Below are 18,107 nucleotides of genomic sequence, written 5' to 3'. Positions count from 1 at the left end.
CAAGCCAATCTTGCGGCTGCTCGTGCAGTCCTACCGTATCTTACACACCTATATGTACCTTTTTACAATATTATATCGCAAGGTGCACAGGTGCGGTGATTTCAATTCTAAACTACACCGATGCTCCCTGACATAATAATTCCCCGAAGTGTAATTATTATCTACGGTCAGGTGAAAGAGAAATAATAACGATCAATAACGGTAGCCTGCAGAAAAATGCGCAACGCTTGGCGCCAGTCTTGCAGTATCTATGTGAAATATAATCTTATATTACTAAATTATCACATTGCAAAACGAATGTATAAGAAATGTTGGATAGTTTCTTGGAGCAATCGAAAGACTCGACAGTCAAAATATTATAGTTTAATCGTGAAATACCGAAAGTTTCGATTTTTTCATACATCGCGTATCTAACGAGATAAGTAGGTGAGAGCCATTATACGATCTTTCACCACGCGCAAAGGTAAAAAGGCATATTTTTTCCCCTTTGTCCGTGCGCGAAAAATGCATCAATTAACGATAAAAAGTCGTAAGTACTGTTGGTTATACCCATAATATGATCACGTTCACTAATGGAGTTTGTGCCCACATACGACCTTATACCGTTAAGTTTGACATTATTCTTATAGTAAATAAAGTAATTCAAACATTCTTCTCGAAATCGACGAATCCATACGTTTCAAAGGTTTTTAAAGCGTTTACGAAAAGAACAAAAAAATGGTCGATGCAACCTTATACTATTTACAAGTGTGAGAAATCCACCAAACGTAAACCCTTTCACAATTCTGTATCAATTGTTTCGACCAATTTTAGTGCAGATATGCGTTTTGAGTGCTTCTGTATCGAAAAATAAAATCATACGCCCTTCAACCACCAAATTCACCCTTATTGGCGCATACGTCCTCATACCATTAGTCGGGTGATATATGCTTGAATCGGTGGGTTTGACTTCCGTTAATCGGTACTCACCTCGACCACCGCACCACCATGATGTACGAACAGCGAACACCAGGCCTCGAGAACCAGCCGCTGGATTCATCGCGAAGTTTGAACTCACGCAACCCGGTGCAGTTGCCTGCAAAGAACATAGCAAATCTTCCGTCACATGAATCATTTTACCAAGCAGCCAAGTATATACTCCGTTACAAAAGGAGCAGAATTCTTTAACTGCAATCTCCAGCACCGTTACGAGAATATCTCAACTCTCGCCTGTTGTGCAGAGTCACAAGTATATTTGCGAAAGCGTTTATTGTATAATAATAATAGCATGACTACACGTCATTTCTTTGGCGCTTTTCCGCTTCTGATTACCTTTTATTTGCCTATAGTCGCATATTCACTATTATTGTTTACTTTTAAGTTTGTCAAATTACGAGTATTTATTTCTTTCCATCCACCTTTCACCGTTTCGTGTGCAAATGAAGCTCAATTCGATCACGGATCTTGGTGAGTAATTCGCCTATGTATCAAAACGAACGTGGCTATAATGTAACCATTCTATCGCGAAAGTACCGGGAATTCTACATCTAACAAAGTCTCGACGGGATTTCCCCACATAATAATAAACGTACATATATCTATGTACCTATAATAAGGTATAATGCAGCAGAATGTGGCAAAAGTGCAAATCTGTCAAGGTTCCGCCATATAGAAGATCAATATCTGCAAGTACTGTTACGACAATTACAATTCGACGCATAAAAAGGAGAGTTCCTTTGATCAGTGTAGTTATAATAATTAAGCACCGGGCCTAGATTAGCAGTGGGATAAAAGTAAGGGTAATGAAAATTGTGTGTATACAAGCAACAAGATGCATAAATTATACCTAATACAGCCGGGTTAAGACTGAATCGGTCCTCGTCATGTTGGGTATATACATATATCTGTCGAGGTAGAATCAGAAATGGTTGTCGAGTGAAAGACGCGGCCCAATAAATCTCTCAACTTTTTAACCATCGGACTTGTCGTCCGCGTATAAATATATCGTTTTCATAAATATTTATGTTGGACGACCAATTGGAGCGGAGTCCTCTTCAAGTCCAAGTCCTGCGAGTCCAAGTCCGGGGGTACATATTTGCTGCGCCGACGTCGATTCCAGCTCGCAGACTCACCCCGTCGACGACTCTCCACGATAATAAAGATATCCATTACTCACTTACTCGGTAGAAATACGTGGTTCCTTTTGCTCTTTTCATCGCGATCGAGACGCTTGCAGTTCCCTGCAGTCTTCCCCAAGGATCTGTATTCGGGAGTCGCGTGATGCTCGATGCTCCGATCTTACTTCCATGGATCCTACGCACAGCTTACGATCAATCCTGAAATGATTATACAGATTGTCGCCTTGTATCCTTAATGCGCACGCTATTTCTTCGCTCGGGTATAATTTCTACAATACGATAATAGGTGCGGTTAATGCAAGAAGTTTGAGCTTGTACTTGTTTATTGTTAATTGTTTTATTTTTTTAATTTTTTTTTCCCTCCTACCTCTCTTCTGCAAACAGAGGGGAGAAAAATGACGGAAATAATTGAGGCGAGTTTCAAACGGGTCTTAATATTTTCGGAGGCAAATGCGAGCGGTGTCGTGGGTTGAATAAGGAACGAGTCCGCGATATCATTGATGGGGCGATTACGATGCAGCCGGTCATCTTCCGGAGAATGTTTACTTATGGTCGGTTGCCGACAGGCCCTTTATTGGATTTAGTCCCCTAATGATTTTGTCAGTGGAATAAGAACCTGCCAACATTCCGCCAGGCTTGTTCTGCCCTCGTGAAATCTTTGGTAGTCCAACAGCGAGAATAAAATAACCGCTCACCGGTCGTAAATTATAAATGCCCCTGCAGCTCGAATGAATTATTGTAACGTTAAACATTGATTTCCATCACCTACTACTACCCAAGGAATGCTGATTGACAATCGTGGATTACTCCCCGTAACGAAGCCGATACCGATTCAAAGTCATTTAACCGAGCGCGAGGGGAAAACTCATCTAGAAATTATCCGTAATACTACGCCGGCAATCACGATTTCTGTACTTTTATGGCACCGCAATAATTTCTTACGCTGTTGGGCCAACGCCGACTGCAGCTGCTTGTCGTTCGTAACGTACGACTACTTGAAAAAGATTTCTAAAACCGATCAAATCCTGCGCCCCAAAGAGCCTCGTCATTATGTAGGTAAGTGCTCGATTTCTCGCCGTCGCGACACCTGCTTGACACACTTAATCTTCAACCACATACCTGTAATATGTATAAAATTTCGTTTCTAATCGTTGATCATGGGAAAGTACTAACGACTTAAAAATTCACAAATGGTTATAATCGAAAAAAACAGCAAGAAAATACGCGGCTCTTAGAGTGATTTATAAAAGCTTTATCAGACTCCGTATACAAGATTAAGCGGTCTGTGCAAACTTCGCAGGGTGTAAAACTGTGCTGCTTGGCTACTGTTGTATCACTACCACCTGTCGCTGGCGTTAAGTTAGAGCTGTATAACTGTAACTGCCAGAGCAGCAAGAGAATCGCCGTATTATGAGTTGGATATTATTGCTTACAGGGCAGCATTTGTCGCGCAATATACCTGTCTGATTGGTTGCCAATTTGCAATTGCTCATCTCCGTCGTACGTATAATCAGCGTAGACTGTGTTATCAGAGGCTCTACGTGTATACGTATAAATCACAAATCATAATTTTCGTATGATTTGTGGTCTTGTCGCTACACGCGAAAAGTTAAACACTTACATCGATATTCCTCGCGATCAGCTGAAATTATGATCTGTGAAGTCGAGTATTGATAAGAAAATTGAAAGCTATACCGATGCAGGTATTATCGCTAGAAAATGATAAATAACTTAATGGACATGATCCCACGAGAAGCAAGTTTTTCTTGAGGAACGTCCCAAGCATTCCGAGAATCGTCCCTTCGATCATGTATTGATACAGCTATATACGTATACCATTAATTGTAAATACGATACATAATGATTGATTTTTATTTTATTTATTTATTTATTTTTTTTTGCCGAATCGAAGACGAGCCGAAAACGTGTAGCTGGGAAGAGAAGCTCGCTCGTCTACACGTCAGTTGACGTCAACTCTAAATGGAAATGTCTTAATTATCAGCGCACGTAGCCCCCTGCGTGGACTCTCGGACAAAAACGGGTCCTCCGGATGAAGCTCTTAAGGAACTCCTCGATCCTCCCATACTACACAGGTATACCATACACGATCCCTACACGAATACTGACGCACCGTATCTACACGTTACGGAAGCCTGCGACCGTGTATTTCACGCCGTCTCTTGCAACCGAGAATTTAAAGAATTTGAAGGCTCACGTCACCCGTTTCTCCACGACTAATTTCAACCCCGTTGCGCTGTACTACATCAAAATATCGACGGCAATCCTCTTTCATTGTGATAATTATTATATAAAATCATCATAACTATACCCTGTACTCGTACAATTCATCGTTCTTCGCGCAAGATGATTTTTTCGACAGGCAACCGGACATACACGAGTGTATACACGGTTAGCGTTAATAGGGAGCGAGTCCGAGTCGAGTCTCTTCGAGGGAATTTTATATTGGACAGAAATTTGACGAGTCTCATTTTGCAGAGAAAATATTTTTTTCTCCCTCCAAAGTAAGTCCTCGATATTTCGATTTTAAAAACGCTCTCTGAAGCTGTCATAAGCTCGGGTATTAAGCCAAATGGATATCGCAGAGATTATCTAGTGATAAAATCGCACAATTAAAAGAATCATTTCTTTTTATTCAACGGAATGCGTGACTTCATGCACAGATTGGCCGCATGCGCAGCTCCGAAAGGTGTAGTGGAACGAGTTTTGTTATAGCTGCCGCGACGATTGGGGAATGAAAATGGAGTGGATGCCATCTTTAGCGATGACGCGACGTGTATGCGGCGAGGCAGTTCGGTACCGTTGATTCGATTATAATTTTCGTCGCGAACCGGGAACCGGGGGGTCGTTGCTCATATCGTTGAGCATACGCAACCGCAAAATGTGATCGACAAGAGGTGCTGATGAGTCGGACAGGCGGAGTCACGCTTAGCGCGTACCAAATACCCGTAAACAAGCTCGCGATCATCTCGGCGCCATCTTAAAATCAGCTGTCACAAGTGAAGCAGACGATACGCAGGTGGGGGATACTTTTTCCTTCTTTTTTTTTTTTTTGTCTCCCTCGTTCCTTCACTTTCGTGATTGACGTTGGATGCGTCTGTCCTTTGTACAACCTCTTTATTGATCGACGTTGAAATTCTGTATTTTTCCCAAATTCTTGCCACACTCTATCCACACGTTACCAAGTTCCGAAATATCGCCTTTTCATGGCCAACGCGTTTCTATTTCTAGCCGACACATTAGCTTTACGCAGGTTTGTCATTAGTACAAGAAAACCAATAATTTCCATGCCCAAATATTGCGCAATATGTTTACTACGCTGCGTGATATTTCTCTAAAAATATTCCTTCAATTTTTGATATCTCATCCTTGGTGTAATCTGAATTTTCATCTTTATACTGTAATACATACAGAGGCGGGGATATGTTTTCATTCTGTCTACTCTTGGGAATGTACAAACGGCTGTCTTCTGTCAAACATCCGTATACGTAGTATTGTTCGTGTTGCAGGAATTGTCTGGACTAATTGCGAGGTCGCGGGGAGATGGAAATAAATCAACCCGATGTTCAACTAGACGACGCATCATTGGGCCTTATTTCTGTATGCGTTAAGGTCGAAGATCAGGAATCTGAATCGAATGACATAGATGTGATATGCGAGGCGAATAACTTGTGTGCGATTGAAATAAAAGAGGGACATTCGTTGATTCACGAATTGGAAACTACTATTTGCAATAACGCCGATGATCTAGAGACTTTGAGTTTGACTTTCAATGCTCTGGAGCATAACGTCGTGCGTACGTTGGCTAATAATTTGCCCGAAACTATAACATTGGGAGCTTTGCACCCAGATATAATTAATGAAGAAATTCAAAGACGAATGAGCCAGGCGACCGAAGTCTTTATCGACAACGACGACAGACTGCAAACGATCCCTTACAGCGTTCCTGATTTTTTGGATGGTTTGAGCCTAAATGTTAAAAGAGAAGGGAACGGTATCTACAGCTCGGAATGGTTGTGCATAGACCAGGAGGACACAAGTAGCACTGAACTTGAGTTGAGAGTTTCGAAAGGTGAGAAAGACAGGTCAGAAGAGCCATTGGACGTCGAGGCTGAGACTGCTCCAGCTACAAAGAGAAAAGGAAGGACGCGTGTTTTGAACGAACGTTACAGAGGTAACGTTCAGGGAAAAGTAAATAGTTCAGAAAAGGTAAAGAGGAGATTGAGAAGGAAGGGTAAGCCGCGTCAGGATTACAGAGAGAGGTTGAGAAGGAAAGCGGAGTGCATGAGAGAGAAGCGGAGAAAACTTTACGAGGAAGAAACGGAGGAGGAACGACTGCAGAGGCTGGCTAAAGAGGCTGCTAAGAGAAGGGAAATGAGAATGTATTACGAGACTCCTGAACAGAGGAGAAAAAGACTAGATGCGGAGGCGGCGAGGAAACGAGAGTACAGAATGTACAACGAGACGCCTGAAGAGAGGAGAAAAAGATTGGACCGAGAGGCGGAACGGAGAAGGATAAAAAGGTTGACTTTGTACGCAAACGAAACTGCGGAACAGAGAAGGGAAAGGTTGAACAGAGAGTCTGCGAAACGACGAGAAGCTAGATTGAATCAGTATTCAAAGGAGTCGGAAGACCAGAGGAGAGAAAGATTGAGAAAGGATGCCCTAAGAGCAAGGGAAATGAGGTTCACCAGGTCTGCAATTGAAACCGAAGAGGAACGCAGACAAAGGTTAGTAAAAGACGCTCTTAGAAAACGGGAATTAAGAACGCATGGTGGGCATTCTGTGAGCAATTTCACTGAACTTCAAACCGTTCGCAGTTTTGAGGAGTTGAACAATGTGCAGATGAGGGATGACCCCGATAACCAATTGGGGAGCCATTATCTCAGCAACTGGATGATGTGGTTTCAGAATACGCTGACCCAGCCAGTTCATATCGGAGAGCAGACCATCGAGCCTCAGTCCCAAAACAACGGATGAACTCGTCGCATTACTTAGGCCCAACGAATCTAGTATACATATGCACGGCACGCGTATATAGAATCCAGAGCTTAGCGTGTATCGAGTAAACTATTAACGGTTTATTTCACGTTCGATTGAACGAACGACGCAAAGGTGCAACGACCATTAATGTTTCCATGTTTCATAATCGAAACACTCGATCTATAGCCAGTTGTTAACGTCTGGATGGATCCACGAATGAAAATTAAATACGAGCGATAAAAAGAACTTTGAAATTTGCTCTAGAGAATTTAGGGCTTAGAGTTTATTTTGCTGGTGACTGGAACAAACTTCGTTCCACCAGTATATTTCTTATTTCCACAGCGACAATTAGTCTTTAACAAACAATGACAGTTATTTATTAATTAGTTGAGCTTGAATTTAGAGCGGCTGGTACCCACATCTAAACTTTTAAGCGTCAATGATAAGACGTGATCGATGTCCACCCAGCTCAGAAGTTTTGAGAAAATTCGTACTTTAGCAAAGTAGTGAAATCGTAAAGGAAAACTAAGCAGTAGATGGGTAGACAGCTACTGTATACTCTAGTTTTTCGATAAAATTTGTACTACCAACAAAGAATTATAGCTGGAAACAGTTGTACAGCGTGTATAATAATTTTGTTCAAGTTGATGAACTTTGATTATTACTTTTCGTTGTTACTTCAGTTATACCGTGGTCTTTGACCACTGCATTTAATATTTATATATTATACATATTATATTATATAAAATATACATATACATCATACATATATCAGTATATACGTATAACGATAAGTTTGTCGCATACATTTGTATTGTTATAATTATACATTGCATCAGTTGTGACAACGAGTGATTATGTACTTTCGTAAACCATACATTACAATGAGTTTGCCGATGGTTATTAATTATTATTAGAAACAGTTCGAGAGTTAAATCCTTTTTAAATAAATGAGTCAAATCATTTGTCGGCCGTGCTGATCGTTGTTCTTTGTTTTTTTTTTTTTCTATTTCCTCGTTAAGCCTATAGATGAATAAATTACCAAACAGCACGTTGTACTTGGTTTAGGAAAAAAAAAACCAGCACAGCTAAACGCGACATAGAATTTGATCATTGATAGATCATTCCTATCTATGCCTAAAATCAAATGAATGTATTTTCAACTTCCGAATCTTACTGGTGAGTGGTGAATGAATTTTTCAAATAGTTTCCCAGATTTTTAAAGCAGAACGATTGGTTGAGGATACGCAGGCCCTAACGAAAGAACAAATCAAAAGAAAAGACGTGGCTGTATAAAAGGAGAAAAACAGGACGGACGATCTAAAGCTGCGTTCACACTTCGTTCGTATTTCAGGCTTATATATATATTGCTTACTTAGAAAAAATTCTGTCACCGATGCGAGACAGTCTGTTAAATTCTGCAATTAAAGGGCCTCGCGTCGCAGCCGCGATTGAAAATCGAATCCGCATTTTACGCTTGAAATTTGAATAACAAGCGGAGCACGTAGATGAAATTTTCTCGCCGACATATCTGCCGTCTTTTGATTGGATCCCTGAGTGACGCCAGCCGGGATCGCTGGCGTTTTCTTTCCCTCCCCAGTTCCAGTAACAAATTGTAACAGCAGATTGTGGACTCGTGGCTGCTCTTCCTAATCAAAATTTACTGTCTCCTTTTCACCGATAATTATTCAATAAATGCCAATTTTTTGACACGTACGGGTTCGATAAAAAAAGAAGGAAAACAATGGGAGAGGTTCGGTATACCCGCAATTTATTCCTGCGAGGTATATGCATCATTTACTTATTCGCATTTCTCAGCTTCTACATCCAAATCCCAGGTAAGAACGGCTTATTTTTATCCCATTAATAGCACCGGTTGATCCTAGACCTCGTTCAAGACAATCTTACAATTATTCGCTTGTTAACTATTCATGCCCATTCTAATAGACCTCCCCATATTTTCAGTAGGCGGCATTAGCCGCAATTGTCTTTTACCGTAATTAGGCCGGGTGTGAACTAAGTTTTTATCTTACCGAAACGACGGATTCCAGTTGCAGGAAAAATAACGCCTTCGTTTTATCTGTTCGTTTTAAGTGACCGAAAAAAAAAACACGATCACCGTAATTTATAGGCACTTGCTGACAATTTTTTTTCATGCAATTCTGATACTAAGCAAATTCAATTGTTTATTCTCTTACTGGATTGAAAAATAACGTTTTGTGTCTCTGAATTTGAAATACCTGTAATTATAATGACTGCGAAGGAGCTGATAGTTTTAATTGTTTAAACATTAAAACAAAACTTATTTTCCTCAATAGGGTTATATGGCAATAACGGAGTCTTACCAGCCAAGGCGCAACTCGACTTGAGGGGTGGTAACACTTTGTCGCAAAGAATAAAACAGAAGCCAACTTTGCTTTGGCTCGCACCATACATAAGCCTAAATACGGAGTATATGCTCGATGTATTGGCGATACTTGGGATTGTTCTCTCATTTACTGGGTAAAATAAGACTTTGTTGATTTCTATTGGTCAAAGTGGCAATTCAAGTCTTCTAAAGCTCCGCAAAAGCTTAAGATCCGTCTCTGCTACTTTATGAAGGTTGTATTTTTGTTTTTCAGATTTATATCGCAAAGGTTTTGCACTGCTCCAGTTTTTGCTGGATTATGGTCTCTCTACTACTCCCTTTATCAAGTTGGACAAACTTTCATGTTGTTTCAGTGGTGAGATTTTTTTCAAACATTTTAACACGAGCTGAACATCCCAATCAAGCTTTATTCACTTTATAATGCTTTCTAAATAAAATCCAAGGCTAGTCGGTCAGGTATACTTTCAAATATGTATTGAAATAAAACCCAAGAAATATTGCATAAGCTTGATGGGAGGCCTGAACAGGACAGTCTACATGAAATTGTAACTCGAGAATCGTATTGACACTCAACACTTGACCAGAGTATCGAATGATGTGTTTGTCAAGGTTACTGCTCACCAATGAGTGCAACTATTTTTACAAATAAAATCTGTATGCTTCCGATATCATGTCTATTTTTAACGAGATGAATTGGACTTGCCAATCTATCAAAAGATATCATCGCTTTCTTTATTTCTCATCTAATTCGTCACTTTCTTTCCTATATCATCAGTTTTGAATATTTTTTAGCTAAAAGAGTTACTTTCTATAGTAGAAACTGAAATGACAGAACAATCATATTTATTCAATTTTTAAGATTTGTCATCTGATAATGTTAAATTTTTTTTTTCTCTGAAATAACTTTTATTTACAGGGATGTTCTTCTTCTCGAAGCTGGATTCTTGTGCACTATTGTTGCACCCTTCTGGTACCCCCGCCGAGGAAAATCCAGCACTCCATCTACGGCATTGACATTTTGGGCAGTTCGTTGGCTACTCTTTCGATTGATGTTTTCCAGCGGTGTTGTAAAGCTAACTTCTGGCTGTCCGACGTGGTGGGGTTTGGAGGGTATGTGATTTTTTCACTTGAACTATCGTATACGTGATATTGAGCACAATAAATTAGACTTGCAGCTTCAGCTGCTGCTCATACTTTATTTCTCATTATTTAATATCGTAGCAAAGGGATAAGACCCTCAAGAGTGTTCTCGTGCCACAAGCGTTCGCCAAACAAATTAACCGTGACTTATTTTGTTGTTTTCCAGCCTTGAACGTGCATTTTGAGTCACAATGCATTCCTACTCCCTTGGCTTGGTATGCTCATCATCTACCGGCATGGTTTCTTCGCTTAACCACTGTAGGAGCAAACGTTTTCGAGCTCGCAATACCGTTTCTGTTCTTCTTCCCAAATAGAAAAGTTCGCATCACTTCCTTCTACTTGCAAGTAAGCATACATGCAACAAAATAATTTTTTACTTAAACGAGTTCTGTTTAGCATTTCACGTTTTTCCTGCAAATTTAAAGATTATACACAAAGTAGTCTTTTGTATGCTAGATTTCAAAGAAACGGACTTATTGCTTGCCCAGGGCGACCGTTATAAATGGATAAAGTAGTTGAAACAGAGTCACTAACATGTATAAATTGTAATAATTATATTTTAAACCCAGGTATTTCTGCAAGTGAATATTATCGCTACGGGAAATTACAATTTCTTCAATCTGTTAACGATCTGCCTCTCTATATCTTTATTGGACGACCAATTCTTCTACAAGAAGAAAGCAAAAAGCAGTCAATCCGATTTCGTTGATTACTTCTCAACAGTTGTCTGTCTTTTCGTATACGCTGCTGTGATATATGGAACATACGTGTACTACAACTTGAAAATAACCGAAGATTTTACCATTGAGTCTAAGATCGGTAAGCAATGAGATTGACAGAAAATGTACTTTTATATTTTACCACAGTCTCGAAGCTCGAATAAAATTAATCAACAACAATATTGTAAAATAAAATGTTGGATTTCAGCATTTACAAAAGAGCAGTTTGATCGTGCTCTAGCCACTGTGGTTCCGATCTCTATTTACATGGGTTTAGCATCCCTTGGATTTGTTGTAGCTGAGGCTGTCACCTATTCAATCTTATCTGTGCAAGGAATTGGTAGCAAATTACTCAGCACTTTTACCACCATTATTTACACTCTTAATATTGTGTACCTGTTTGGCATTAGTGTTGTAAGTAAAACAATTTATACTACACATTATAATTCTGCAGCTATGCCTGTGTTTGCTCTCTATCCCAAAACGATGTCAGGATTCTCTTTCAACGTTTTTTTATTGATTTTTCTTCACAGGTGCCGTACGCCACGCTCCATTCTTCACACAATTCTACAGTCCCAAGTCTACTCAAGCATATGCATTCAGACGTAGATCATCTCCATCTGGTTAATAGTTACGGATTATTCCGACGAATGACAGGAGTGGGAGGAAGACCAGAAGTTGTTATAGAAGGAAGCAACAGCATAGACGGACCTTGGCGAGAATATGAATTCTTATACAAGCCAGGAAATGTCAATAATTCTTTACCTTTTGTTGGTAAGTTGAAAAACGAATCTGCAGTGGCAGGCATGTTGAGTATTTAAAAAGTAAAATAGTACATATTCTTGCCGCTGTAACAGTTAACAGACGTAGATATCAATTCAAGTCTTTAGTTATTTGGTAACATTTTCCGTTGAGAAGTAACAAGCAAATTTGCTTTCAATGTTGAGCTCAATAATTAACCGATCATGGTCATTTTTTATAGCACCACATCAGCCTCGTCTAGATTGGCAAATGTGGTTTGCTGCACTAGGAACATACCATCAAAACCCATGGTTAATGTCATTAGCCTATAGACTTTTGTCGGGACAACCGGAAGTACTGGCACTTATTAATCAGGCTCAGAATCCGTTCAGAGACAGCCCGCCTAAATACATAAAAGCAAGCCTCTACCACTATCATTACACCCCATGGAGTCAAAGGTACGAGGACATTATCTTTACTCGCGTGTTGCTCACAGGAGGTTTCTAAGTTCCTAGTAATACCTAATTGAAAATTCTCGTATGTTAGACACAGTTCGACCTGGTGGACCAGGGAGAAGATTGGCGAATACTTCCCGATCTTCAGCAAAGATCACCCACCACTATTGGAGTATTTATCAAAAATGAAGATCATCCAAGACAAGCCTGATGAGCAGAGTGTGAACCCATCTTTGAAATTAATTCTAGACAGCCTGAGAGCTGTCGTAGGAAGAGTAGAAGCTAGTCTCCTTTTATGGAGTGTATTTACTGCGGGATGTGCAATAATTATGAGCGGTTATAATCGGGTGAAACACTAAATCATGTTGATCAATTGACCTTGTCTAATTTGAAAAGTTGTTGATACTAATACCGTATATTGCAAAAGTCCCATGTGGATTCCAGGTCTGAATAGAAGTAACGAAATTAGACACTATTGAATTGATGTTATACACGACACAATTATCATCATACAAAAGCTGAAAAGACTTCCACATTTGTTAATATCGTATAAACGGATAATTTAGCGTGGAGGCTATTTACTGTACTTGTTTACATAGCATGCATACTTTTTGCAAGAAAATGTCAACTACCAAATAACGTTATGAAAGTGGTGATTATTTAGTTAAACACCATTTGTTGAGGAGATTATATTCTTCTGTTCGACAATGTAAACTATACAATCATGCGGATGATGTACCTATTTGTTGAAGTTTGGACGGTGTAGTTATAACGTAAACGGTCTAAAATGTAGGTGAAATATTTTTAGTAATCCCAACTGGATATAAAGTGTCTGTATCGAGGCTCTCTGAAATATGATTCTTAAATTTGTACTCATTTCTACTTAATTATTCATAATTAAATTCTGGTTGAAATCAATTTTTGAAAAGTTCATTCCACTTATAATTATGTACGTGAAATTCATTTTCTGGCATTCCTGTGAATGTCATTAAAACGCATTTCATTACTTCTAAAATACCAACAAGTAAGATATCTACAGGCGATCCATATAGTTGTGCAGACTTGTCTTTGTCTACTAATTGCGTTATCTGATTTCTATATAAAATTAAGTACGTGATGATTGGACCACAGATCCATTCATAATTAAAAATGACAGAATTATAAGTCTACATGGAAGAATTCAATTAGTTATCAGTGAAATATCACCGATCCATTTGGATCTGTATTTTATGACTTTTTGAAAACTTACAGTGATTATTTATAGATTTCGTGAACTAATACTTTGTTATGATACTAGTGTTTATTTTGTATCTATTTTTTTTTTTTTTTTTAATTGTGTTTTACATTGTCTTTCCAATATTTTAGTATATGTACGTGTCCAGAAAACAATGTGAACGTTCATTCTAGCTCGTCCTATTTAATTTACTTTTTACTATTATCCCATAATCTTTTAAGTAATAGCTATTTATATGGATTTTTCTTTCAATTTAAATATTACTCACGATTATTACTAACGCGTTGTTAAAAAAAATAAAAGTACATTCAAGGAATTTTTTTGTCTTTTGTACTACGAATTTATTAATTATGCATTTTTCATTTCAAATGTGTTCTATGACTTTGCTTTATAAAACTGAAAGACTAAATAATAAAAAGATAAAATAATCCCAAGTCTTCTATACGCCTTATGTAAATTCGACGAAATAAAGAAAATACCTGAAGTACACTTCATTACTTTGTCATGTGTAATCATCAAAGATCAGTGATAATTATATTCTTATGAGTTGATTTAAAAACCGGCAACGCTTACCGAAGTCTGGGTCACCAGGTTCGATATCTCCCGATTCAATTTCTTCGCCAAATCTGTTTTCAATGTATAATACTATTCAAGCTGGAACTGAGAGTCTGCTGCTGGAGAATACATACTCTAGGTTACTGGAATTCAATGGAATTTGACACAATACGATTAAGTATTTTCGAAGCAGGGTTGCGAACACTGACACGACGGACAACAGAGAGAAACCTCTGCTGACAATGCGTACGTTCGTTATCTCACATGTTTCACGCATGTCACGTATGTACATACAAGCCTGACTTCAGGCTCTACTAGTACCAACTGTATTTCAATGTTGGTAACAATTCAACATGTTAATGGATTGTCGAGTTCGATCCACAGATTGAGCACGCAACCCGGTCATTCATTGCAAAATTCGCATCTAATGATCAGGGAGCGTAGTTGCTCTCGTTTATTCGTGGCTAGCTATAAAACAATTAAATCCACACGAAAATGATTGACTTACGTGACATCAACTCGCAAAATTCAGGTAAATTTGAAGTAATGTCGTGTTGCCATATCATGACAAACTTTGTCATTATTCCGAACTTTCAGTGAGTGCATGTGTACGTGTCTATAAAACGTTAAAAGCGAGTCAAGATTCGTCGAATCTTTGTGCTTGTTCGATCTCATATTATGTATTGTCTCACTGCTTCTTTAGAGGCGTATAAATACGCCGATGATCACTCACCAACATCTTAGTATCGTCGCATAACCTCACTTTTCCTCCAACTCTATGGGTCTGAAGTCTACTCCCCACGTGAAACAATTATGCAATAACAGACGCGATACCACTGTCATTAGACTGTCGTAGCGAAATCGAGAACATCGAAATTACGTACAATTCAGCAATGACATTGACAAATATTAGTATGTACTCTAAAGTCTCGGTATATCACCATCAGTACGCGATATTTGCACATAGCGTATAGTTGCAATTTATCGTGCTGACATCATTCTCACCATAGAAATTGTCATGACATCAATCATCAATGATTTTCATGCTAAGATCTTGGGAGATAAGGAAAAGGCTACACCTTCCGCTACAGAGAATACATTGTCTTCTCAGGGTATTTGGTTTGGTTACCTTGTTAAATTCCTTACATTGCTTACAGTTTGGGAATGTATTTAATTAATACCAAACTTGTTGCTGTCAATATTTCAGTCACCTCACAACCAGGATTGGCACCTCTTAGTCCATATTTGAACTTTGACCCAAGCTACCTGCCTGCCAGCCAGCCGGAATTTATATTCCCTGAAGGAGCTGTGAAACAACGAGGTCGACTTGAATTAGCCTTTAGTCAAATTGGAGCTGCGTGCATAATTGGCGCTGGCCTAGGTGGCACTTCTGGTTTTTATAAAGGAATTAAAGCCACAACCTTAGCTGGACAAACTGGCAACCTTAGGAGAACACAGTGAGTTATTACGTAATAGGATACTTTACAATAAATGGTGTAATATCATAATATCATCTACACTCATTAATCATTCGGCATATCTAGTTTCAATGCGTATTGAGGATTGTACATTTTGAAAATGCAGCAAGATTAGGACAACGCCATAGTTTTGTTGAAAGAATTATTTGAAACTGCATATTATACGTACATCTGAATCGCAATCATTTCCTTTTCTAGGTTGATAAATCATGTAATGAAGCATGGCTCGTCACTGGCAAACACATTAGGAGTCATATCGGTAATGTACAGTGGCTTTGGAGTCATACTTTCTTGGGCTAGAGGAACAGATGACTCGATAAATACTCTTGGAGCTGCGACTGCCACTGGAATGCTATTCAAATCTACATGTGCGTCTTTATTTGCAATTCCCAGCGGACTTGGTTTACTACTGTTAAAACAATTTACCAACATATTGTGCAATTGTTGTGCTCTACAAATTATTTCCATTTGAGTTTGCTTAAATATTTATTGACGATATTTTAAATTATTCATTTATTAGCGATCAATATAGAGGCTTTGTATCATACCGCAATGAAGGTGGTATTATAAATATTTTCAGCTGGATTAAGGAAGTGTGCGTCGGGAGGAGGAATTGGATTTGCAATAGCCGCAGCATACTGTCTATGGAATAACCGGGAAACACTTTCACAAATCAGTCATCAACGCATCAATCCGGCGTAAGAGTGTGTGTCTCAAATTCACCTTTAGTCAACCTTGTTTGCTACGAACGATCCTTCTCTTAAATTTTATTGTTATTTCGAGGGCACTTGACTAATAGCTTAATACAGAGAAAAATGTATAATTCTGACGTGCAAAAAATCAGAATTTTCCAAGTATTATACATACAAACTGTTTTGAAGAATAGGAATTGAATTTTTTAATTTTCATCCGTTTTGAAAGATTTTCACGTCATAGTCGCTGTACAATATCAGCTGTCGTAATGAAAATGAGTTGAGTTTTTGTTTGGCTAATAAATTTGAGCAGGAACAGTCGTAGCATGTCCCAAAGTCATTTGGAGCCAATTTTAAAAACGAAATCTCAATTCTCATTAGCTCTTTTAACTGATAGTAGTGAAAATATATTAGTTATTTAAATACATGTGATTTTATTACATATTCGTATACCCACTACCACATGTATTCATTTTACAGTTTACCTGAATCATTAATACTAAACATAGTTTAATTTACAAAACATTTTAATTACTACAGTTCAGATATTGAAGCTTATCCATCTTAACGCTTCTGACGGTAATAGGGTTTCTTTCAAAAATCCACCTTGGGAAACGAATAATAATCAGTCTGATGAATCTATCGAAATGAGTACGTTGTTGATTACAGGGTCCTTACCTAAATGATGATAAAATAATTCACAGTAAAACTCTTCGACTTCTATTTGAATTACTGCGATGTGAACGTGATGTGTACATGAGAATGATAATTGTTCCACAATGCGGTAGATGTTTATTTATAATCTCTGGTAGCACACGCGGCTTGAACTAATTTATAAATACTGTTATTGAATTTCATCGATACTTGGCACAGTAGCTTGCATATTATATTTCATTACTTGCCACGAAAAACGTTCCTCTTCGTAATAAAATGAATCCAATTGAAATGTAGTATGCTGTTATGGGCGTTCACTTCTGGTTTGATATTTAAAGAAGTAATGTGTCAGTACCGCTGAATTCGATTGAAAAGTATCGATTTTATTTTGTTCGGAATACTCCTTGCTTTCTGTTTACTTGACTCTGGTTGAAGAGTTTTTACAGTTTAAAAACTTTCCTAGCTAATTTTAACTAGGTCACTTGAATTAAATGTATTTAAGTTGAACATAAAAATAAAATACACGATTTTCACATTAGAGATTGGCTTCTACTCTGTATCCTTCATGGGCTTCATCCATATTTTTCATACTTAATGTAACATAAAAGATGGTGCTACAACTAACAATTGACATATCTGAAATTACGTTCAATTCTAATTATTTACACACTTGGTTGACTTCGAATCTAATTTTCTTTTCATCAATCTTCACAAGTTTAACATAGATTCTTATTTTTCTTATAGACGGAAATGATCAATTGGCTACCTGCCCATATAGAGACTAGCATCGATTTCTCCCTGCCCTGTACATAGAAATTTTTTTTTCCATGCATTGTAAGACAACAATGTTTTGTTGTCCATTCAAATAAGCTATACCATAATAAAACAAAATAAAGAAACTTGTAAATAAAATGTAATTTGCGTTTATATTCAAACTAAATATATTTTCTTCT

At 38.2% G+C, this 18,107-nt stretch overlaps 3 protein-coding genes and 1 long non-coding RNA gene across 10 annotated transcripts; 3 read left to right on the top strand and 1 right to left on the bottom strand.

Moving 5' to 3' along the window:
- Positions 1-4,854: 4,854 nt before the first annotated feature.
- On the top strand, positions 4,855-8,086 carry LOC107225087 (trichohyalin). 4 transcript variants are annotated; one of them, XM_015665417.2, is made up of 3 exons: positions 4,855-5,154; positions 5,645-6,865; positions 7,047-8,086. In XM_015665417.2, exons 2-3 carry the CDS (start codon positions 5,679-5,681, stop codon positions 7,054-7,056), a joined length of 1,197 nt encoding a protein of 398 aa, XP_015520903.1. In that variant the 5' UTR covers positions 4,855-5,154; positions 5,645-5,678; the 3' UTR covers positions 7,057-8,086. The 4 variants fall into 4 exon arrangements, with proteins under 4 accessions (XP_015520903.1, XP_015520901.1, XP_015520902.1 ...); XM_015665416.2 differs by having other exon boundaries at positions 4,857-5,154; positions 6,956-8,086; XM_015665415.2 differs by having other exon boundaries at positions 5,645-8,086.
- A 739-nt stretch (positions 8,087-8,825) lies between these two features.
- On the top strand, positions 8,826-14,264 carry LOC107225085 (lipase maturation factor 2). The gene is made up of 10 exons (XM_015665413.2): positions 8,826-8,956; positions 9,437-9,620; positions 9,740-9,841; positions 10,403-10,596; positions 10,793-10,971; positions 11,196-11,445; positions 11,554-11,759; positions 11,879-12,119; positions 12,328-12,544; positions 12,633-14,264. The coding sequence occupies exons 1-10, from the start codon at positions 8,863-8,865 to the stop codon at positions 12,898-12,900; spliced, it is 1,935 nt and encodes a 644-aa protein (XP_015520899.2). The 5' UTR covers positions 8,826-8,862; the 3' UTR covers positions 12,901-14,264.
- On the bottom strand, positions 10,313-11,923 carry LOC124292904. Its single transcript, XR_006902861.1, has 2 exons — positions 11,785-11,923; positions 10,313-10,961 (listed from the first exon to the last, which is right to left on the bottom strand). It is a non-coding gene; the product is annotated as an uncharacterized LOC124292904 (long non-coding RNA).
- Positions 14,265-14,681: 417 nt separating the features above from the next.
- Positions 14,682-18,081, top strand: LOC107225090 (mitochondrial import inner membrane translocase subunit Tim23). Of its 4 annotated transcripts, none has more exons than XM_015665420.2 (5): positions 14,682-14,862; positions 15,538-15,787; positions 16,007-16,176; positions 16,389-16,506; positions 17,899-18,081. In XM_015665420.2, the coding sequence occupies exons 1-5, from the start codon at positions 14,826-14,828 to the stop codon at positions 17,906-17,908; spliced, it is 585 nt and encodes a 194-aa protein (XP_015520906.1). In that variant the 5' UTR covers positions 14,682-14,825; the 3' UTR covers positions 17,909-18,081. The 4 variants fall into 4 exon arrangements, with proteins under 4 accessions (XP_015520906.1, XP_046585896.1, XP_046585895.1 ...); XM_046729939.1 differs by lacking the exon at positions 14,682-14,862 and adding an exon at positions 15,053-15,442 and having other exon boundaries at positions 16,389-16,514; XM_015665418.2 differs by lacking the exon at positions 14,682-14,862 and adding an exon at positions 15,054-15,442.
- Positions 18,082-18,107: the final 26 nt, after the last annotated feature.

This window comes from Neodiprion lecontei, chromosome 1, assembly GCF_021901455.1.
Source record: "Neodiprion lecontei isolate iyNeoLeco1 chromosome 1, iyNeoLeco1.1, whole genome shotgun sequence".
NCBI lineage: Eukaryota > Metazoa > Arthropoda > Insecta > Hymenoptera > Diprionidae > Neodiprion > Neodiprion lecontei.
This window is presented reverse-complemented; position numbering and strand designations above follow the sequence as displayed.

Excerpts from the sequence above, each read along its gene's own strand:
- LOC107225087 (XM_015665415.2), top strand. The coding sequence starts at position 5,679 with ATGGAAATAAATCAACCCGATGTTCAACTAGACGACGCATCATTGGGC.
- LOC107225085 (XM_015665413.2), top strand. The coding sequence starts at position 8,863 with ATGGGAGAGGTTCGGTATACCCGCAATTTATTCCTGCGAGGTATATGC. Across the intron at positions 9,621-9,739 it reads ATTGTTCTCTCATTTACTGG|ATTTATATCGCAAAGGTTTT; the intron begins GTAAAATAAGAC and ends TTTGTTTTTCAG. Across the intron at positions 12,120-12,327 it reads TAATTCTTTACCTTTTGTTG|CACCACATCAGCCTCGTCTA; the intron begins GTAAGTTGAAAA and ends CATTTTTTATAG.
- LOC107225090 (XM_015665418.2), top strand. The coding sequence starts at position 15,349 with ATGACATCAATCATCAATGATTTTCATGCTAAGATCTTGGGAGATAAG. Across the intron at positions 15,443-15,537 it reads GAATACATTGTCTTCTCAGG|TCACCTCACAACCAGGATTG; the intron begins GTATTTGGTTTG and ends TCAATATTTCAG. Across the intron at positions 15,788-16,006 it reads GGCAACCTTAGGAGAACACA|GTTGATAAATCATGTAATGA; the intron begins GTGAGTTATTAC and ends TTCCTTTTCTAG.